General features: G+C 43.4%; 1 protein-coding gene across 16 annotated transcripts in view; it reads right to left on the reverse strand.

Annotated features, from left to right (window-relative positions):
- The window catches only part of enox2 (ecto-NOX disulfide-thiol exchanger 2), a 303597-nt gene that overhangs the window by 75539 nt on the left and 204485 nt on the right, over positions 1–23573 (reverse strand). For all 16 annotated transcript variants that reach the window (XM_017485792.3, XM_017485784.3, XM_017485786.3 and 13 more), the window contains one exon: positions 7713–7868. In XM_017485792.3, the coding sequence (XP_017341281.1) occupies positions 7713–7868 (156 nt within the window). The remainder of the gene's footprint in view (positions 1–7712; positions 7869–23573) is intronic.

Genomic DNA, 23573 nt, shown 5'->3' on the forward strand with positions numbered 1-23573 from the left:
TCCAACCCCCGCAGAGGCGCTGATTCATTTCAAACAATTCCACATGCTTCAAAGTCAACTGGCTTCCAGCTCCAAAATGCTGCTAATCTGGCGTATAGATACGGAAAAACACGCCGTTACCCAATGTGTCTGTCATATCAGAAAGGCCCGGATTCGATCGTCGAATAAATGCGGTGTTTACCTGCATCGCGTTGAAACACTTTTCCTTTGGCGAGATACACACAGAGTGTAACTAAAAGCAGTAAGAACTGGCTTGTGATGTTCTGTGTGTAATCTTTGTCTATAGAGATGCGGAAGATGAATGGTTAAATAAATGATTCTTCATGCCAACGTGTTTTACACAGAGCTGTCATAAACTCTGTAATGGTTTGGATCTTAAACTGGTGGAAATCCAGGCAGGGAGTTGAAAACGTTCTCCGGTTTGGAAAAAGCACCAGTGCCAGCTATGCTTACATAGAGTGGAGCTGGCAAACGTGTGTGTGTGTGTGTGTGTGTGTGTGTGTGTGTGTGTGTGTGTGCGCGCACTCGATATAACGCATCATATCACTCTCTCTGCATGAGAGAAACATCAGTCGGAAAACAGTGGGTGATCGCTGCTGTCTGCTGGAAATCCACTGATCAGCATGGCTTCCTACTTGCTGTATATTGTCCTTGCTAAGAACAGGAAGCGCACTGTATCTCGGTGCGAGGCCTCTGAAGCCTGCTGTGTTCACAAACAGCTGAAGCAGGCGCTCCCCATGGGGGGGGGGGGGGGGGGGGGGGTGGGGGTATGACGCCACACTCGCTGGAATTCATTCCCATACTCCCAGCTCCGTTCTGATAGTATCAGATGCAGGATTCCTTCTGATCCTCTGTGCTGGACATTCCCAAGCATCACCTTCCAGCTTTTAGGCTGAAAAAAAGCAGTCAAGGTTCAGGCAGATGTGTGTGTGTGTGTGTGTGTGTGTGTGTGTGTGTGTGTTGTGAGTAAACAGGCCAAATGGCAGTGTTTCTAGCTCACAAAGGTTTTAAGAGACATGTTGAGTGGCATACCTCCCCTAGCTGAAAGCCAGACAGAACGATGGAGAGAAAAAGTAAGACAGCTGGAAGATAGATAGAGAGAGAGAGAGAGAGAGAGAGAGAGAGAGAGAAAGAGTGAGAAAAAGAGAGAATGAGATAAAGAGACGGAGAGAGAAAGAGATAGAGCGAGAAAGAGAGAAAGAGTGAGAGAGAGAGAGAGAAAGAGATAGAGCGTGAAAGAGTGAGAAAGAGAGAGAGAGATATATAGAGAGAGAAAGAGAGAGATAGAGAGAGAGATAAAGAGACAGAGAGAGAGAAAGAAAGAGATAGAGCGCGAAAGAGAGAAAGAGTGAGAAAGAGAGAGAGAGAAATAAAGAGAGAGAAAGAGAGAGAGATAGAAAGAAATAAAGAGACAGAGAGAGAGAAAGAAAGAGATAGAGCGCGAAAGAGAGAAAGAGTGAGAAAGAGAGAGAGAGAAATAAAGAGAAAGAGAGAGAGAAATAAAGAGAGAGAAAGAGAGAGAGAGAGAAAAAGAGAGAGAGAGAAAGAGAGAGAGATAGAGAGAGATAAAGAGAGAGAGAGAGAGAGAGAAAGAGCGCGAAAGAGAGAAAGAGTGAGAAAGAGAGAGAGAGAGAAATAAAGAGAGAGAAAGAGAGAGAGAGAGAAAAAGGGAGAGCGAGAAAGAGAGAGAGATAAAGAGACAGAGAGAGAGAAAGAAAGAGATAGAGCGCGAAAGAGAGAGAGTGAGAAAGAGAGAGAGAGAGAGAAATAAAGAGAGAGAAAGAGAGAGAGAGAGAAAGGGAGAGCGAGAAAGAGAGAGAGATCGAGAGAGAGATAAAGAGAGTGTGTGTGATAGAGAGCGAGAGGGAGAGAGAAAGAGGAGAAAAAGAGAAAGTCCAGTTTCAGGCTGAGTTAAAGACAGCACATGCAGCTTGTCCCCATGATGACGGCAGAAAGAAACCAGACGCAGAGTTACCGCTGTCCTTCGCAGACGAAAACAGACGGAGCGCGCTCAGGCTCCGAGGGAATTCTATTAGGGAAACTAGTCAAGCCACATACGCTTTCAAAAGCAAGATTTCAGAAAGGACCAAAAGTGGACGGGGACCCATTAAACTCAGCAGGGTGGAGAAGCACACTGGGACGGAAATGAAGCAGAACCCGGTGCAGAGATGGAGCAAGCGCTTGATCAGGGTTCGAACACTTATAGTGTTTGATCAGGGTTCGGATCCTTCTAATCATGGTGTCTGGCACACCAGACTATCCTATTGACATTAAAGCTTTAGGTTTGCTACTTCCTGTCTCTCTGTTGAAGCGAAAGGTCATATCTGAATCATTTAGACCCAGTGTGTTCACAAATTTCACGTTCCGTTACAGCCGTGGAAATCACGACCCACTCCTATCAACGTTATTATAATTTATGTGCGAGTGGAAAGTTCCAGAATAAAAGCTCTCTGGCACCAAATATTATTAAGTGATTACCGCAAACACTACGTACTACGGTCATTTCTCATTCAGCGGACGCTTTTATCCAGAGCGCCTTACAAATGAGGAAGTGCAGAATGAATTTTTTACATTTTTTTTTTTTAATGAGTAAAAAAGACGGGGGGGGGGGGGGGGGGTCTTGGGGGCAAGCTCAGAGTTAGTTAAGCGCTCAAACACTATAAGGCCAAAGGTTTGCAGACACATGACCGTCACACCCGCGTGTCGTTCTTCCCCCAGACTAATCTGGAAGCGCACGGTTGTAGACGACGTCTTTGTACGTTGTAGCGTTACGGTTTCCCTTCACTGGCGCGAACAGGCTCAAACCTGTTCCGGCATGACGACAACCCTGTGTACAAAGCGAGCTCCACGAAGTTTGGGAATGTTGGAGTGGACGACCTCGAGCGTCCTACGCGGAGTCGTGACCTCAACCCTTCTGAACATCTTCGGGATGAACTGGAACACCGACTGCACCCCGGATCAGAGCAAAAACCCTAGCTAACCTATCTGGCCTGCAGAACGCTGATATAATGAATGTAATATTCATAATAGCGAGCGAGATTAACAGATACGTCTATCACATAAATGTTGTAAAGGTAGTTTGCGAAAATATTTCAATATCGCAGTTATTATTATTATTTTTAAATACTGCCCAGCTCTACAAGATTCAGTATGAGACAGAAAATATATATATATATATATATATATATATATATATATATATATATATGTATAACTCAGGCTGCGGTTTGGAAACTTCCAGCACAAATAGCACTCAGGACTTTATTATTGAGACTGAAGGATTTTCTAAGTGCTCCAAACACATGAAGATGAAGAAGGAGAAGAAAAAAAAGCTGCCCCCAACTACTGCATTTCCTCTAAACTGCAATGCAGCTGTGCGTTTTCTATAGCTAAACAAATCCAGCAGTGCTGAGGGCACAGTGCACTGAGCAGCACATGTCCTTCACTGCCCTGTGGTCAACATCAATATCCAGAACAAGGCTTCTTCTGTGAGATTGCAAAGACATAAGAAAGAAAAAAAAGAAAAAAAAAAAAACACAGGACACTAAAGTAGTGCAAGGGAAGACCGTCTGCCTCTGTGCGGTGAAGCATATGTCAGGTTTAGTGTAAGCAGCATCCACTAGAGTCTGTACTGCTTTCATCAGATTCCCACCTGCTTCTTAGTCTACAGCTAGCATACTAGCATAAAAGAGCTGAAAGCACTCATATTGGCAGCCATTATATAAACCTGACCCAAAAACGATACCTTTCTTCTCTCTCCTCAGCTTGCCGCACTACAGTTATAGCCTCAGTTACTCAAACGCGTCTGTAAGAGTCAAAAAAACCCTGATGTAGCTGTGCACTGCTCAAGTTTCAGTCTACAAAAGATCCTTTCCCAGTGGTTCTGCAGGGAATTCTGGGAATCTGTGCAAGCCACACTTCTTCAAAAGATCCTATTTGCAAACTATAGGGATCTGGATTGAGCATTATATCTCAATCCATTTATATGAAGGGAACAAACAGGAAGTGATTTATAATTTAGGAAGCAATACATTAGTATCCTAACATACTATCACCCCTTTATTAAATTATTAAACACTCGATGCACATTTAGTATTCAGCGAGTACACTCGGAACATTTTTTTCCCCCCCTTTGGGTGAACCCTTAAAAGTTTTATGTAGAACATTACAGCAAAGTGTTTTCCTACTGTAACATATTTTCCTTCACAACCACCTCATGTGTGGATATAATACGGTATACATAACTATTACACGTATAGAACTGCAACACAATATGCTGTACTTCCTGCACCCTAGAGTAGCTATAGATCAACAGTGGCATTCAAAATGATTCAACGACCCCCTCCATTGCAAATAATGATAATGAGTCTTTATTGGTCACGTTTACAGTAGAGCACTGTGAAATTGTTTTCTTCGCATAGCATGTCAGGAAGCTGGGGTCAGAGCGCAGGGTCAGGCATGATACAGAGGGTTAAGGGCCTCGCTCAAGGGCCCAACAGTGGCGGCTTGAACCCCCGAACTTCCGATTAGTAACCCAGAGCCTTAACCGCTAAGCCACCGCTCAAATCCTCAAACTCAACTGAAAATGCAGCTTATAATGATTTCTCAGGTTTTAAAAGTATTCAACCCCTTCATGGCAAGCATCTTTAGCACTTAGTAGAGCACGCTTTTGCTGTTTTGTTCCGCTGAATACGAGATGCAGAGCTTCTGGCAGTGTTCCTGAGGACTCTTGGCCCATTCCTCATGAGCAATGGCCTCCGGTTCAGTAATATTCTTGGATTTTCGTGCTCTAACCACCTTCTTCAAATCCCACCAGAGATCTTCTATGGGGTTCAAGTCAGGTGACTGTGATGGCCCTGTAGAATCTTCTGTAGACTTCTTCTACAACCAAGCCTTGGTGGAATTTGATGTATGCTTGATGTATGGTCCCCTCATGGGGAGGGTAACAATGGTCTTGAATTTCCTCCATTTGTACACAATCTATCTGACTGTGGATTGGTGGAGTCCAAACTCTTTAGAGATGGTTTTGTAACCATTTCCAGCCGGATGAGCTTCAACAACTCTGTTTCTGAGGTCCTCAGGAATCTCTCGTTTGTACCATGATACACTTCCACAAACATGTGTTGTGAAGATCAGACTCTGATAGATCCCTGTTCTTTAAATAAAACCGGGCGCTCACTCACACCTGATCGTCATCCCATGGATTGAAAACACCTGACTCTAATTTCACCTTCAAATTAACTGCTAATCCTAGAGGTTCACATACTTTTGCCACTCACAGATATGTAATACTGGATATTATACCAAGTATAATATTTTAGTCTCATTTGTTTAATTGGGTTCTCTTGATCTATTTTAGGACTTGAGTGGAAATCTGACGACGTTTTAGGTCCTATTTATGCAGAAATGTCGAAAATACTGAAGTGTTCAACTTTCAAGCACCTCTGTGTGTACTAACTCGGCTACAACCTTTTTAAAAAAATGGTTCTTTAATCAGTTTCATTTGATAATGAAGGGTTGCTAGCCCCTTAAACGTACTCGTGTAATCTTTTTCTGACAGAGAAACATAGTATTCAGTAACTACATTCTTCAAACAGTAAAGAACCTTTAGATTGAGGGACTCCTTCAAAGTGCCACGTAGAACATTAAAACAAAGTGGTTTCCTATTAGAAAGGATAACAAGTTTTATGGAAGCTAAGAACACTTAATTATCCAATGGATCTTTAAAGAACTATTAGAAGAACTGAATTAGAAGAACTGAATTAGAAGAACTGAATTAGAAGAACTGAATTAGTACTTTCTATACTCCATCCATTCATCCATCCATCTTCTACCGCTTACTCCTTCTTCAGGGTCACGGGGAACCTGGAGCCTATCCCAGGGAGCATCGGGCACAAGGCGGGGTACACACTGGACAGGGTGCCAGTCCATCGCAGGGCACAATCACATACACACTCACACGCTCATTCATCTTTGTATACTCTTATTTAAAAAAAAAAAAAAAAAAAAGTTCTTAAATTGCTTAAATGGGTCAGTGGATAATTACTTTTTACGGTTCTAATTGGAACCTTTTCTGATAGAGCAACATATATAGTATTCATTAACCACACTTGTAAAACATTTCGAACCCTTAAACCAGATATTGGACTATGTACATAAGGCAGCATAGACTGTTACAACATAGACTGTTACAACCAAGGGATTTTCTATCAGAAAACTGTCCAAGTAGAACTCTTCATTCCTCTTTTTTTTTTCTCTTTATAAAAGTGTTAAAGTTATTTATTAACTAGATAAATGATACAAGCTCCAAAATATTTGTACTTCTTAAAATCTAGAACCTTTACAACTTAAAGTTAAAAAATGTAGCTAAGCTGTTACTTGCTACTAATTACTAACACTTGGAAATCTTTCTAAGAGAGAAAACCTCCTGTCAGGGTCTACATAGAACCTTGTTGTGTAGTAACCTTCAGAGTAGAAACCAAAAACCCCCCAAGGGTTCTAAATTTCATCAAAAATGTGTGTGCTATGAATTATTTAGCAGCTAGAGTGAAACTGATAGGAAAGATAGTTACGGGAGTGGGGGATATCAGTCTGGACACGGCAAAGGACCCTAAGAGTTCAAGAGGGTAATTAACTTCTGACTTCAATCATTCATCTACAGGATTTGTGGTGAACGTATTTACTACAAAAGCATGATGGAGGTCTTTTCTAGCTGGAAAACTTCACAATTTGTTTTGTATCTGCTGTGTTCTTTTGGTCTGTTTGAAGTAGATGATGAGGTAATACCATGTACAAATTAAGGATATGCTTACCCACTTTACTGCACCTTCAAAGCATGGGCAACTGTGATCCAAAACACTTGTACAGACCATGCATGGGCATGGCACAGTTCTATTTATCTCAAGCCGTGAATGTAATGATAACTAGCAGAACTGGATGAGACTGGATGAGATAATGCATCTCATCAGGTCCATGTTGATGTACAGCTGCTTTAACATAGCGTTTTTGCACAGTTCTTGGGCATACAGTTGAATGGTGTCCATTCTCATTTCTCAATGCCCCGGTATGAGGGCTATATAAAAGATCTCAAGGACATGGACCAGTTCAGGTAATTAGCTCATCCTCTGACCCTTTTCTGCAGAGTAGCATATTTTACATGCCACAGAGCCTCTCTGGAGACGCTGGGCTTTTAATTACAGCCCTTCACCTCAACATCCCCCTGACGGCTTTAGACCTTTTTATTTCCCTCTTCTATCTCGATCATGTAGATCACTGGGGTCCATGAAAGAACTAAACCATGCAAGAGAGAGAGAGAGAGAGAGAGAGAAAGAGAGAGAAGGGGATTTTCACCTTTGTATGAAACCACAACTCCTCAGTAATCAATCAATCCACCCATGTGAGTGGCAGGTGGCTTTCTCAACGGTCAGATCTATTGGCATACTCCTCTAGGGTGAGGTATATCACCTGTCAGAATCCTAATGTCAGGTCAATACGGCCTGCAGAGCATCAGTGTAATAGCAGAGTAATTTTGACCAAAACCTTAACGACCATCTGTTTGTCTGGTCAGGCATTCCAGAGAGCATCGGCAAGTCAATAGCGTGCTTTAAAATGCATGAGGACTGAAAATAATGCGTATTGAGGCATAAATTCTAACCAGGCTGTGAGATGTAAATTGTGAAACAGGATCTTAGAGGATGTCGCAGTGGACTCACTGGGGTTGGGTGGAAACAAGGTGCAGCTCTTGCAGTGGATGATCTCCTTGACAATAGGTAGGTCTTGGGAAATTGGAGGGGGCACGATGCCCAAGCCTGGCATCAACGGATTCATCGGAGCAATACCCGTCATCATGCCGAGGCTGGGGTCAAAATCTGCAGGGAAAAACAAAGAACAAGTAAAGAAGGTGTTCAGGAAGACTTGAAGTATGCATGGACTGTAAAAGACTACGCAGTGCAAAAGATCATTCAATGTATTCACTGGCATCATTCATTATGTTGGGAGTTAGTTAGCTAGCTAACTAACTTTTACCCGCCACATAGTGCTAGCAAACGCAAAACCTCGTCATGATGCAAGCAAATATGCTCAAATTTGGCCCATTTATTTTGATAGGATTTAAGAAAGCGATTAGATTTGCCATGTCGTGTGACGAAAGCTATATTTCCTCTCAATGGTCCGTCACAGTAATAGTAAACCTTTTCCTTTTTTTTTTTTTTTCCTTCTTCATTTTATTCATTTGGTGGATGGTTTTATACAGAGATTTACAACTGAGCAGATGAGAGTTAAAGGTCTCGCTCCAGGACTCAACTGGTTTCCATCTCAAACGGATTTTTGTGATAGTACACGTCTTATCCTCGATAATGCAAAAGGCACAATGGCTTCTTTTTTTGTTGTTTTTTTTTTTTTTTTTTTTTGAAAGGCTTTGCTCTAGATTTTGGCTCAATTTCTTGGAAATGGCTTTACTCACTCTCTACCCATTTTTCACTCTCACCTGTGCAGTGTGTCGAGCGTTAACGGCCGCACACGGCAGAAATGCCTCTTTTGTGCCGACCACCTCATTCGCTTCACTTCTTGCAGCCATAAACGTGCCTCTGTGTGAGATACAGTACTTCATTTGCCTGATTTCAAAGAGCCTGAAATGCTCAACTGAGCACCTAACATTGTGTGACTAGATAAAGAACCTCATGTTCCATTGATTATTGATTTCCAAGCTCTGAAACGCAGCCTTTTCCGCATTCGGTCACAAATGTGCCATGCAACAAATTATATACTGCAATTTTAACAGTCTCCAGATAGATGCCGTGAACGAAAATCAATCACGTTTCATTCCAAGTCATTTTTCTGGGCCTAGTCTGCTGTGGGAAGCCACCCATTGCCTCGTGAGTCACAGCTTTACCACCTCCACTAGGTCTCGGGGGGTGGGTTGGGGGCGGGGGGGGGGGGGGTTCTGGCATACATCAGTAATCCTTACAAATGGAAACGGAGTAGAAGATATTAGAAGTAGAGCGTGAGAAGTAAAAAGTCAGTCAAAGTAACCTAGGAAAGGTGAGTGGAAATTCCATTTGAACAGGACCCCTTATGACTACATCTGTTAGACAAGGTGCCTTTAGATGATCCAGCTCTTCCTGAGCAGACAGCCTGCTTTAAATTAGCCTCAGCAGCTGTACACTCACGGTATTAAATTACACACCTTAATCCTTTGACAGGAAACCCCTTTAAAGGACAATGATGAGAACAGAGAGCGCAACACAGAACACTAACTTCATCACTGCTCTCTCACAGAGGATGGACTTGAAACGGACAGGGGCAGACAGAAAAGGCCAGACAGCACTGCCAGATTTAGACAGATGAAGAAAGTGCAGGTGGCAGCCGTCCTGTGCAATAGCACCATTAGCAGGTTTGGGATGGAAAGTACAGTATGATCAAATAGATGCTGGAGAGCAGAGTCACTCCGTCTGGCTTCCTGATTACATTAGTAAAGGCGTTTGCATCTCACGCGCACTAATGTAGGAGGATGATAAGTCACAGCCAAGACGTCCAGGTGATGACCTCTCTCTCTGGAGCTAGGATGATGAGAGGAGGACTGATAGCAGGCAAAGCGAGAGGACCTGATGCTGCTAAGCTGCCGGTGTGAATTTCAATAGCTAGGCTCAGCTCCTCTGTTCCTGCTTTAGCATAAGGCAGTGCACTGGTGCGGTACATAAATAGATTGTGATCCAGCATTTTGTCATTTATACTCACAAGGCACATGAACATGTACTATAACTAAGTACCTGGGTATAAATGTGTAAATATTTTCTCATTTGTAAGTCGCTTTGGATTAAAGCGTCTGCTAAATGAATAAATGTACCAAACAGAGGCGTATGGGTGAGACAGAAATGGTGCAGCACATTGTTTGCTCGAATCCGGTCATCTCTATCGTCACGAGTTGGATAACACTCCCATTGAATATAATGGACAAAGCAGACGGCTCCAATTGGTCATCAGGTTTGTCTCACATCACACCAAATGCAGACCTTGAACTTTCTCAACTGGTGCGACGGTTATCAGTGTTTATTCTTAGCATTATTATGTGAGAAATTACGTCACTACTCTTCAACCTCCACAGAACTCCTACTTTTTCCCCCCAGAGAAACCTACTTTCAGAGGTACCATTACGTGACTGGAAACGAATGCTGCAACAAGGTTCGACCGGTTCGCTGATAGCTATGGAATGGGTTAGCGACCAGACCTGATCATCACACCCATATGTGGTTCTACTCCAAACTGCTGCCACAGAGTTGGAAGCACAGTTGCATAGAATGTCTCTGTATGCTGTAGCATTACAATTTCCCTTCACAAAAACGCTGGGGCACAAACCTGTTCCGGCGTGACGATGCCCCTGCGCCCGAGCGAGCTCCACAAATACATGGTGTGAGAAGGATGGAGCGGAAGAACTCGAGTGGCCTGCACAACTCAACCCCACTGAACACCTTTGGGATGAACTGGAACACCGCCTGCACCCCAGACCTCCTCACACAACATCAGTGCCTGATCTCACTAAAAAGACCAAAATCTAGTGGAAAGCCTTCCCAGAAGAGTGGCGTTTAAGGGGGACTAAAGTGGGAATGGGATGTTCAACAAGCACATATGGTTGTGATGGTGTCCACAACCTTTTTGCCATAAAGTGTATGTAAGAAATAAAACACATGGGGTCGTGCTGCTATAGGAAAATAATCAATGTTGAGGTGGTGTGATGCAGCCCAGTGCGAAATGGCTTTACTGCTCCACCTTCAAGTTGATTATTTTCCTATAACAGCATGTCTTTTATTAGTGTTTGATTCCTTTTATACCACACCGAACATTTTTTTTTAAAGAACAACGTATCATACTTTGTACTCATTTTTAACAAGTTAGTTCCGGTTCCACACTGGAACTGGACTCATGCGAAAAAATAAATAAATAATGCTGACTGAGGTATAAACTGTTACGTGCAACCTACACAGTGTTGTTATAGTGTACCATGCGCCTCAACGGGTTCAAAATGATAAGGGAGGAAGAGTCATGTCAGGTGGTGTCGGAGTTCACACAAAGGGAATTGTGCTACAGTAGTTCTACCATGTCATGAGCACTTTAATATTCTCTTAGCAAAAAGAGCACAAGAAGAGAGAGAGAGAGAGAGAGAATGAGAGAGAATGAAATAGGATGTGAGAGAGAAAGAATGAGAGCGAGAGAGAGATGAGAGAAAGAGAGAGAGAATGAGAGAGAGAGAATGAGAGCGAGAGAGAGAGGAGAGAGCGAGAATGAGAGAGAGAGAGAGAGAGGAGAGAGAGAGAATGAGGGAGTATGAGAGAGTATGAGAGAGGATGAGAGAGAGAGAGAGAAAGAGAGAATGAGAGAGAGAATGAGAGAGAGAATGAGAGAGAGAATGAGAGACACAGCGAGCGAGAGGATGAGAGAGAGAGAGAAAGAGAGAGTATGAGAGAGGATGAGAGAAAGAGAGAATGAGAGAGTATGAGAGAGAGAATGAGAGAGAGAAAGAGAGAGTATGAGAGAGGATGAGAGAGAATGAGAGAGTATGAGACAGAGAATGAGAGAGAGAAAGAGAGAGTATGAGAGAGGATGAGAGAGAATGAGAGACAGAGCGAGCGAGAGGATGAGAGAGAGAGAGACAGAGCGAGCGAGAGGATGAGAGAGAGAATGAGAGAGAGAGAATGAGAGAGAGAGAATGAGAGCGAGAGAGAGAGGAGAGAGAGCGAGAATGAGAGAGAGAGAGAGAATGAGAGTATGAGAGAGAGAGAAAGAGAGTGTATGAGAGAGGATGAGAGAGAATGAGATACAGAGAGAGTGAGAGAATGAGAGAGAGAATGAGAGAGAGAGAGAGAATGAGAGTATGAGAGAGAGAGAAAGAGAGAGTATGAGAGAGGATGAGAGAGAGAGAGAGAGAGAGAGAGAAAGAGAGAGTATGAGAGAGGATGAGAGAGAATGAGAGACAGAGCGAGCGAGAGGATGAGAGAGAGAGAGAGAGAGAGAGAGAAAGAGAGAGGATGAGAGAGGATGAGAGAGAATGAGAGACAGAGCGAGCGAGAGGATGAGAGAGAGAGAGAGAGAGAGAGAGAAAGAGAGAGGATGAGAGAGAATGAGAGACAGAGCGAGCGAGAGGATGAGAGAGAGAGAGAGAGAGAGAGAGAGAGAGAGAGAGAGAGAGAGAGAGAGAGAGAGAGAGGGTGGGGGTGTGAGATAAGTATTGAGTTGTGAGGTTTACCCAGACATGTAATTAGTACTCATGTTCTTTCATTTCCGAAGAAAGTAAACCTGATTCAGGATGTATACACCACAGACGCAGATATACTTCCTACAGACAAATGGCATAGCAATAAAGACAATTTATACATAATAAAAAGAGCAACAGAAATCCTCTCTCAGGAGAAGCAGCTGTTTTCACAGCTGCATACAATCAAAATATACAGCTGACTGTTTACTGTTCAAAATGGAAATGCACTGTTTTCTTCATCTATCCATCTCTCTATGATGTGTTCATATCAAAGGTGTAACTGCGTGTATACAGTCATAGACTGAACCTGAAGTTTCAGAGAGTTCGTTCTGACCAGAATAAAGTTTGTTTTTACATTTTTAAATCTTTGATTTTTAAATCAGGATGCACAACTGATAATATTATATTGACTACACAGGCAGATGATAATGATAACGAGTCTTTATTGATCACATATACAGTACAGCACAGTGAAATTCTTTTCTTTGCTTACCCCAGCTTGTGGTCAGTTGTGGTCAGAGCGCAGGGTCAGCCATGATACAGAGCAGAGAGGGTTAAGGTCCTCGCTCAAGGGCCCAACAGAGGCAGTTTGGCAGTGCTGGGGCTTGAACCCCAACCTTCCGATCAGTAACCCAGAGCCTGGCAGTGCTGGGGCTTGAACCCCCGACCTTCCGATCAGTAACCCAGAGTCTGGCAGTGCTGGGGCTTGAACCCCAACCTTCCAATCAGTAACCCAGAGCCTGACAGTGCTGGGGCTTGAACCCCCGATCTTCCGATCAATAACCCAGAGCCTGGCAGTGCTGGGGCTTGAACCCCCGATCTTCCGATCAATAACCCAGAGCCTGGCAGTGCTGGGGTTTGAGCCCCCGACCTTCCGATCAGTAACCCAGAGCCTGGCAGTGCTGGGGTTTGAGCCTTCGACCTTCCGATCAATAACCCATAGCCTGGCAGTGCTGACCTTCCGATCAGTAACCCAGAGCCTTAACCGCCAAGCCACCACTGCCCCCTCCATAGGATTACCGCTCTTCCTTCACCAGCCAACATGCCTAACGCAACCAATACCATACAGGCCTCCCCAATGACTAAGGCTGTAGCAAGCCTCACTTACACCCAACCTTAAAGGAGGATACGATTCTCCATAATTGTAAATTCCGACTGGAAATATCTTTGTCTTCCCTCAATGTATCGCTGGATATCTTTGTCGTGAAATTGCTCAGCTGAACGGTCTTCTCTCTAAGAGTTAAGGAGTATCCGACAGTTCGGCTCTGGGGAGGACTGAAACAGCTCAGTGCTACATGCAGCCCCTGTCAGTACTCTGGCAGGTGAATAACAGGCACTGCTCTGATGAATTATGGAACCCACTCTTGGTTAGAAGCGATTAGAGAAAACAAGGTCTTGTTCTCAAATAAAACTTTATTTCTTTTTAAATCCATTAAATATTAAGAGAATGATATGTATTCATGGAATGGAGGCCAAATGACCTCAAACAAACAAAAAATGAACTAAGGTACATTTGGGATTTGAAAAAACACAGAAGCCATGTTTCCCCACTAATTATTTACCAGCTTGTGGTTCCAGTGGAAACCCAGGTCGGATCTGCCAAACCTGAGTAACGACACTTAAATCTGATCTATGATTTACAGCTTTTGCTTGTCTAATAACCCAAACCAGAGCGGAGAGAATGAGCTGCTCGCGAATCAGTTTAAAGCTCCACATCCTGTTTTGATAAAGCTTTGCTGTCAAGAGCAGAAACTCTGCGGCTTTTAAATAGGAACGCATCCCGTATCTCAAATCCCGAACAGCCACAGACAAACCCACCGTCACTGAACACCAACACAATATAAAACACTGTATCGTGCAAAACCACTGAGTGCGGCTCAACCACTTAAATACATCTCAGGCGTATGATTGAAATTGAAGGCTAATGCCTGTGTCTAAATGTATTGCTGAATCAAAATGCATTTTAATCAAAAAGTATTTCTACAGAAAATGAAATGATTTCGCCCAAACAACACACTTTCATTTAGGAGTTTAATGTGAAGAAGTGAGGAGCTCGGCTTGCTCGGGAAGTCTCCCGGGTGAATCTCCGTCATTAAGTTACGCGTAATTGCATAGTTCTAGATGTTCTTTCCAACTGTTAATGTCTTCATGACTAAATGAGTAGAAGAGTAATGGAGACATTCTAAAATGGGGGCATGATGGTTACGACTCTGGATTACTGATCGGAAGGTCAGGGGTTCAAACCCCGGTGCAGCCAAGCTGCCACTGTTGGGCCCTTGAGCAAGGCCCTTAATCCTCTCTGCTCCAGGGGGCGCTGTATCATGCCTGACCCTGCGCTCTGACCCCAACTTCCTAACATGCTGGGGTATGCGAAGAAAAGAATTTCACCGTGTATATGTGACTAATAAAGACTCATTATTAAAAGAAGACTGGTTGCAAGTTCGTTTCTAATAATAATACGAAGCCTCTACAACATATATTCAGTATAGACACTATCCAGACATCAATTAAAAGTGCAACGCAGTGGCACTTAAGAGCAGAACTGCTGGTGGCTGGTGCGCCAACCTTAAGGAGGTTCCTCTGCTCGCCACTTATTTTCTGGGCAAACGTTCCCCCCAGCAGCAGTTCAAGCAAAGGGCATGGCTGAGTCTCGAGAGCATGGTGGTTAGTCTCTAATGAGACACACACAGCTCCAACCCCCAGCCGCTACTGAATACGCCATAATGCTGGGGAAATCTGCAGCCCGTGGCAGCGAGACTGGCCGTTCCACATCACAATCAAAACCGAGGCATGAACGGTGGCCTGGGAAAAGCTGCGGATTTTTCAATGCCAGGCGTGGAAAGCCAAAAATATCTTTCGAAACAGACGCGATTTCATCGTGTAGGGCTTTCTCGTTTTTGCTAATAGTGCCGCGGTGCAGTGAGAGCCACGGCGCAGAACACGCTGACAGAATGCGAGATGGAGAAATGAAGGAAAATACGACTCGAAAGGAGAAATTCGGTATATAATATCACTTATATAATATAATATATAGAATAAATAATACAAACTTAATATGTCATTTGTCCTGTTCAGTATTCTCCAGTACTACATCCCAAACTTTTCCAGGCCAAGGCCCCCCAAATGGCATTAACATTCTACCGAGGCCCCCCTTTTGCAAGATTTGAAACACATTTAACATACAGACCTCTGAATATATCCCCCTTTTTTCACGTTGATGTTTAGTCTGTTTAGCGATTAGAAAGTTAGGTATAGCAAATGAGATTTTAACATGTACTGTTACAAATAACATGTTATAGTAATGCATGTACATAACAAATCGTGTATTTATTTTTCACACCAAACTGTTGAGGCCCCCCGGGTGCCCACTGGCGGCCCCCTCTTTGAAAACCACTGCCCTAGCCTCAGCATTTGTACTGAATTCACGGTTTGTAAATCGGCACTATGTTTATATCCAGCAACGTTTGATCACTACAGTTTTAATAGGTACCTTCTGTACCCTTAATCCTAGCTTCAGCATTAGCTGATGAAAGCTAATGAAAGCTAAAAGAAATCTCACTTCCTTCTAGGGATGGGGCGATATCTTATGGTTCGCGATATACCGGTAGATTCTCCCCACGATAAGAATGAGTCTTCCCGCGATATTAACGATAAAGCCTAGTTGATGACGGGTTTCGTTCGCAGCTCACGTGCGGGGCGAAAACGAGTACGGCGGAAGGCGGACGTGAACCTGAGGAGGAGTTTATCGCTAAACGAGGAGCTACCGCTACAACCTGGAACCGGTCCGGTTACAGAAAATCAGTTGTACGTTTAGATCAGTGTTTGTGTTTCTGAGGCGCTCAAGATCGCAGCCATCACTTGCAGATAAAAACAGTGGTGCACGGTACTGTATTTATATCGTCACTGATATCGGTATCGCAATAAATAACAGAAAATATCGTGATACAGCTTTAAGTCTCTATCGTCCATCCCTACTACCTTCTCCAGAATGCATCACGAGGAGATAGTTTTCTAGAGACTAGGTGCCCTTTTAACACCTATACTAAAGATTAAGTAATAAATAACGCATGACGTGGCGTGCGGTTATAAGAAAATAAAACACTGAAACACAGGAAGTTCCTTTTTTTTTCCACTTACGTTATTGCAGCTATAACCAGTCACTCATCAGCCTCTCTTCAAGCTAATGAGACAAAAAGCAGCTCGTTACTGACAAATCACCACGTCTTCTATCCTACAGACTTAAAGGGACAGCTTCGTCATTACCTGTTACAAAATACTGGCACTGGAGACTCATTAAATAAACATCTTCTCACAGAAAACTGTAAACTGTTATTATAAATATAACAACGTATTAGAGCAAGTGTATAAATATCAACCCGTGATCAGTCCTGTAGCCGGAAATACTGTCAAAGCTGCTGTTGAGGAAAATGAATCAAATGAATCAAATGAATCAGAAGCGAGAATCCAACGGCGCTGTGGTGTAAACAGAACTATTCGAAACACTGATACGAAAGTTTGTTTTTTTTTTGCATAGATGGTTGCTTGGAGGATATTTTCAACGCTGATAAAAGCCCATCTCCCACCCCTCATCCTCACCACGTTCTACAGAGGAACCACTGAGAGCATCCTGAGCAGCTGCATCACTGCCTAGTCCGGAAATTGTACCGTATCGGATCTCAACACCCTGCAGTGGATAGTCAGGACAGCTGAGAAGATCAGCGGGGTCTCCCCCCCCCATCACAGACATTTACACCACACGCATCTGCAAAGCCACCAGCATTGTGGATGACCCCACACACCCCTCGCACACACTCTTCACCCTCCTGCCGTCTGGAAAAAGGTACCGAAGCGTTCAGGCCTTCACGACCGGACTGAGTAACAGCTTCTTCTCACAAGCCATCAGACTCCTCAATACTCAGAGACAGGACTGACAAGCACACACACACACACTCATACCGAATTGAACACCACACCACTCCCATCGCAATTTCTGCACATTTCTGTACTGCCAACCTGTATTTTTGCTGCTAGTGTACTCATAAAAATAATTTCTTGAAAATAATTATACCCTTACCTGGCTCATACCGCAAAAACCGCCCACATATGCTATAAGCGAATCCGCTGAATACTATGTCATAGTATGTTATGTTTATATTCACAGCATTTTTAAAATGTATTTATTTTGATTATATTGTTGTTCTTTTTTACTTTTGGCATGGTGTTGCACTCAAACTGTGTACTGGTCGGTGCTACACTCTCACTTACTGTGTGTCTATTGCCCTGTTTTAGTAATTTTGCACGTGCACGTTATGCAGAACTGTGTAGGTCTTATTTAGTTCCGTGTCGTTGTTATATGTAGCACTGGGCGTGTGTGTGTGTGTGTATACAGTGCATAGGGAAAGTATTCACAGCCAAGTTAATAAAGGAGTGGCTACAGGACAACTCTGTGAATGTCCTTGAGCGGTCCAGCCAGAGCCCAGACTTGAACCCGACTGAACATCTCTGGAGAGATCTGAAAATGGCTGTGCCACTGATGGCGCTTGAGAGGTCCTGCAAAGAAGAATGGGAGAAACTGCCTAAAAATAGGTGTGTCAAGCTTGTAGCACCATACTCGAAAAGACCTGAGGCTGTAATTGGTGCCAAAGGCGCTTCAACAAAGTATTGAGCAAAGGCTGTGAATACTTAAGTCCATGTGCTTTTTTTGTTTTTTTTTTTATTTTCAATAAATTTGCAAAGATTTCAAACAAACGTCTTTCACGTTGTCGTTACGGGGAATTGCTTGTAGAATTTTGAGGGAGATAATGAATTGAATCCATTTTGGAATAAGGCTGTGACATAATACGTGGGAAAAGTGAAGCGCTGTGAATACTTTCCGGATGCACTGTATGTGTGTGAGTCACCTATAGAAGCCTAATGCTCTTCATCTTCCTTCACCTTGCCTTGAGGCTTTGATAGGCCCAATCAATTCTCTTCTCGGTCCCTGGATGTAATTGGATTGTAATCAAAATATAAACAGAAGCAAATGAATGGAATCATGGTCCTGAAAAGAGTCATCTATTTTCATTAGAGCAATGGCTGGAAGGTGCGGCGTACGGTCTCCCGTCTTCGCTGCCGATGACGATCCGGCTATATTCAGCACTATCGACTGTAAATGTCCTGCTACGTCTAATTCCATTATCCAAAGGAATGGCGTGCGAAATCGTTACATGTTTGTGCAAAGTACGCCCAGGTGGCTGCCTCAAATCCACACAAAACAGCCCTCATAATCATCAGTAAAGGACACTGATTCCCACAAGGCTGCATGCTAATGTCGTCTGCTGAAATAACACGAGCCTCGGCGTTATTACCAGGCATACAGACAGACAGGCAGATCACTGTAATATATGTAACCTGGGCCGAGTAATGAAAAGACTCTTGGTTTATAACCTTGATGGAAATTAAACAGCGCTTGTCATCCATATGGTTGTAATGGCGCGTTTCTATTTCAAAAGACAGGTGGAACAGATGCTCGTGTGTAGCAGTGGTTCTCCTAAAGCCGGAGATGATGTAGAGAAATGCAAATGATAGCATTGAGACACTTAAAGGACACAGGCACATGAATAACACCACGTCCTCCGTGAGCCTCGTTCTCTCACCTTTCCTTCCGGAGAATCTAAAGAGTGGCGCTTTTAATAGAGTTACAGTTACTGAGTCGTATTTATATAGCTGGATAAAAAGTCAAAAGCCGATCCACTTGGCTCAAGCTATAGAGCTTTCTGAGCCGCGCTCTATTCGACGGCAGTGCAGCCGAATCCTGCCTTAGGGAATTGGAGGAGGAATAAAAGAAAGGGCTAAAAAAGCTAAAAAGCACTTACACTTAAGGGATCAGTCAGACTGAGGTAGCTGTTTACTTTGGCAAAAACAGCAGCGCTGCTTATGGTGTTGGAAGGAGGAAGTGGAAAAGTGGCCTCGAGCACGTAGTGTGCAGAGACCGCGAGCTATTTATACACCTCTGTATTTGAGTAGCACTCGTTTAGTGATGCGGATTGGAGCACGCGAGGTCCTGTAAGTTATATTCGACGAGCGGAATTCTTCTTAGCCGGACCTGTGTACCTTTTGTACGTCTGGAAGTTGTCTCAAAGCCATGTCCACTAGAGGGCAGGTCAGAACTAAAACATACCACTGGAAAACCTTCTTTGCCTTTCACATCCACTGATTGTGCACTCGATAAAGAATGAAGAAGGTGGGAGTTGAAGAGGCTGTGATATCTGTATCTAGAGAAAACATCAATGTAGATGGTCTATTAGATCTGGTCATGACTGCTGATTTTCTCTCAAATGACTCTAATGTTTAGTTTGTAGATAATTTGGCACAAATTATAAATGCCATCAGTCCATGTTCTTTCCTGAAGAACCTCCATATTCATCCCTCTTGCTGTACGGCCTGCATTTTTCTCTTTCTAGTAACTGCAAACATCTAACACCATTAAAAAAAAAGTTTGCAGCAAAGAGAATGAAACAATGAAGCTATAGATTTTTACTCAATGCTATTTAGTTTACTTCTACTCGGAAAATTTCTCCCAGTATTTTCCATTCTACATCCATTCCGTTTTGGGTTTCCCCACCATTTGCTCCCTGAAGGCCCGTTCACACTGTTTCGCAGCGTGAGAGACGCGCCGGATGAAAGTGCAAATTCACTCCCTGACAGTAGATGGCGCTTGTTGAAACGCAGAGATACCCCGGTACACAAGGTGGCGCTGCACAACTTTCCATTTCTGACACCTGCTCATCACTGAGAAGAAGAAGAGAGCCAGTATTTACGTCTTTAAGCCGTCTTTATATATATATATATATATATATATATATATATATATATATATATATATATATATATATATATATATATATATATATCTCCCTGGGATAGGCTCCAGGTTCCCCGTGACCCTGAAAAGGATAAGCGGTATAGAAGGTGGATGGACGGATCGATATATTTATATATAATTTATTATTTATAGTGTTTGGTGGGTGATTTTGAATCTGGTGCTTTCAGAGGACACCTTGTTTATGTGTGTAGGCAGAAGGATTTATTAGCAGTGAGCATTTTATTTCGGCTATGTCACTCATGCGCTCTCACTAAAATGGCGGACGCTCGCATCTTCTTCTCCGGCTTCTTTTTCGGCCTCTTCTTCGTCGGAAAGTTTTGTACTTGTCGTACTTTTATGTAACTTCGGTGGATCCGGGCACGTGAACAAAGACGCAAATCTCATCGGTCGGACAGTTTCGAACGACGAACCCCTCGACGTTAAAAAAGTTTTACGCTTCGACGGCACGCCTTTTTACGCCTGGGTGTGAGCACTCGCATTGACAACCACTGGTTTAGACGTGGACACGGACATGAAAAAATGTCCCAGTGTGGACAGGCCTTAATGGGGAGAAAGCTTTGAGAAATTCCTTCCAACTCTCGTGTCCTCCGAGACACGTGAAGCCAGCCAACCGCATCTTTTCAAAGGGCTGAATGAAAGCGCTATCTGCCCTCTTCCGCACACATGAGCTCACAGATGGCCACGATTGGCCAGCGTTGCTGTGATCGACTGCGGAGAGAGAGTACGTCATCCCTCCCACCTAGGAAGCACGGGCAATTTTGAACTCTCGGACGCCTGACGATACCGCGAGCCTTAAACACGTTCAAGCCTGCAAATCCGCTACTTTATAGCAGTATACATCTTCATTTCAAGATGCAACTCTTAAGCCCGGACAGGATTAGTTTTATACGAGGAGGTGTATCACTGGGATTTCTGTCATATCAATCATTTTTACAGCATTTTATTATTTTTTTTTGCCCTTTATAAATAGACATGTAGACGTAACCCCAAGTAATACTGACATGTTGCTAAAACGTTTCATCATATTGAGCAGGGAAAGAGGTTTTGCACTTTTTCCTCGGTATAGACACTTCAAGAAGCGCTCTTCTCTATCATCTCCTGCTCAAACCAAACCGGGACCAAGTCAGATGTAAAATGCAGAGCAATAAAATATAGACGATAAAGTAAGACAGACGACATGTCAGGGAATCACTCCTTCTGGGGCTTTAGGTAAGCTACGACATATGAATAATTATGGTCATGTGACCTACTAATGATTAAGTGCTGCAACAATCAGTTCTACCGAAGCATTAAAGATTTGAGCATTAAAGATTCGAGGTGTAGATAGTACGCGTAGAACTTTCGGTGTGACGAGCATGCATACGTCATGAAGACATCTCTGGGAGTCTTATCCGGTCTGAATCGTACTTGGACCTCGACGCGGGTTTACACGGTCTACGGAACGTGACGGGACGGATTTACCGCTTAAAGCGAGAAAGTCAGGTGTGACTCGGCCGTAATTGCTCCACTGCAGTAACTCAAAGAGCAAATATTAAGGGTTTAAGGTGCAGTACGAGTGCTGTTGAATGGTGCTGCTTTATAATTGAGTCTTGATTAGAACTGAAGTCAAGCGACGGTATAAAACGCGTACCAGGGATCTGTTCAAATGGAGGTTTGCGTTTGGCTGATTGCACACGTACAGGTCTAAAGTTAAAAATGTGATTATTCTCGAATAATCCGAAGCAGTTAAATGTGCTGACGCAGCGATGCAGAGGTGTGTGATAGAGGTAGTGAGAAGTGGTGCTTCGGTGCAGGCTGGGAAAGTAGGGAGGCAACAGCTGCTTTCCCCTGTGTGATTAATGATGAAGGGAGCAAAGCCAGACAGTAGCAACCCCTCCCTAACCCACCTTCCATCCACTCCAGCTGCCTACACGACGGGAAATCGGGTGAACTCCATCCAGAGAGCAAGTAAAGGACTTGCAGGACGCCGGAAAGTTTATCGCACTAACGAAGGAACCGCATTCGCGATGCAAAAACGGGATGATGTTTTGACAAAAGGCAGCATGAAACAGATTAATCCAGATTAATGAGGATAATATGACGCAGTGGGATATTTGGATCTCCATCTTCATTCCTCAGCCCACTGCGAAGCCGGAAATCAGAGGAAACTGCATTCCCTGCGGAGGGGCTGATTGGAAGGCGAGGGTGAAATGAGATCTAGGGAAATAGGGCACGTCAACAGCGCTCGCAGCTTTACTAAATGGCTCACGGGACAGAACTTTCTCCAAATACTCCCCACTATTCCAGTCTTCCAAGCGCCAGACTATAACCTGCTTGGTAAAAGGAGATCGTTTGCTTACGAGCAGTGAACTTGCATAAGGAGGGAGTATCTCGCATGTGGTGCCATGAATATGAGCAGTGAAATTCAATATTGGGGGAAAGAAGCACACAGTCCACCGCGGTTAAATTCTGCCCTCATACTGCGTTCGGGTTAGGGTCATATCGGTGCATGGTGACATATAGATATGGGTCAGGGGTTAGGATATAGATATTTCATCGACTCATGTCGATAACATGGCAATACAAAGAAGACGAAAGAGATCATTTATAAAGTGCATGAAGTGGCAGTTCCAATAGGGGGCGCTTAGTGAAATTACATGGCAAAATAAAAAGAAACCCAAATAAGATGCACCCTGCGTTTGGACCGCTAGAGTTTCATTTGGTCCATGTTTAAATTCCAGACCACTGTAGAAGCTTATTCTTGGTGTATTTTCTGCACAGAGGAATTGATGTGGAATTAAACAAAGGAAGCGTGCATGTGTGATCGCAAGCGAGAGTTGAAATCTCAAGAAAGAATGACACAGCCATTTATCAGGATGAGACTTAATACAAGTCCAAGGTAATTCATGTGAACAGAAGCAGAACCATTACTGTGAAATATGCCCTTTTTGAGGCTGTCAGAAAAAAATTAATTGATTCTGGGGAAAAAAAATAAAATAAAAATCTACATTCGAATGTTTATTACATTTCTGTTTACAACGATGCTATAAAACCTCTCTTTAAGAAAATCTTCGCCAGGAAATAAGGCCTGTTATACACGATCGATAGATCCTTCCTAACCAGATAGAATATCCTCCCGCTCTCAAAAACTAATGGTTAGGGGAGAAAAACCCAAACGTGTGTCAGAAAGGTAGGATTACATGTAGACGGTGAATTGTTTTAATGTAGAAGATATCGTTTTGGAGATATTCTTAAAGGAAATGCCCTCTTGTATGCGCCAGCCCCCGGGGATGTGTGTTGATGTACACTAGAGGGCTTGTCCATCAGAAACAGTCATTTCATTTGATCAAGTAGCATAACGTTAACAATTTAGCTTGAAGCCTCCAGATATATCAGATACGTCCTGCGTTTCTCCGTCACCATCTGTCCCACCCGTCTACCTCAGCTTAAACCTGTAGGATTTAACTCCAGACACACAGGATC

The sequence above is a fragment of the Ictalurus punctatus genome, chromosome 14 (assembly GCF_001660625.3).
Source record: "Ictalurus punctatus breed USDA103 chromosome 14, Coco_2.0, whole genome shotgun sequence".
In the NCBI taxonomy this organism is placed as follows: Eukaryota; Metazoa; Chordata; class Actinopteri; order Siluriformes; family Ictaluridae; genus Ictalurus; species Ictalurus punctatus.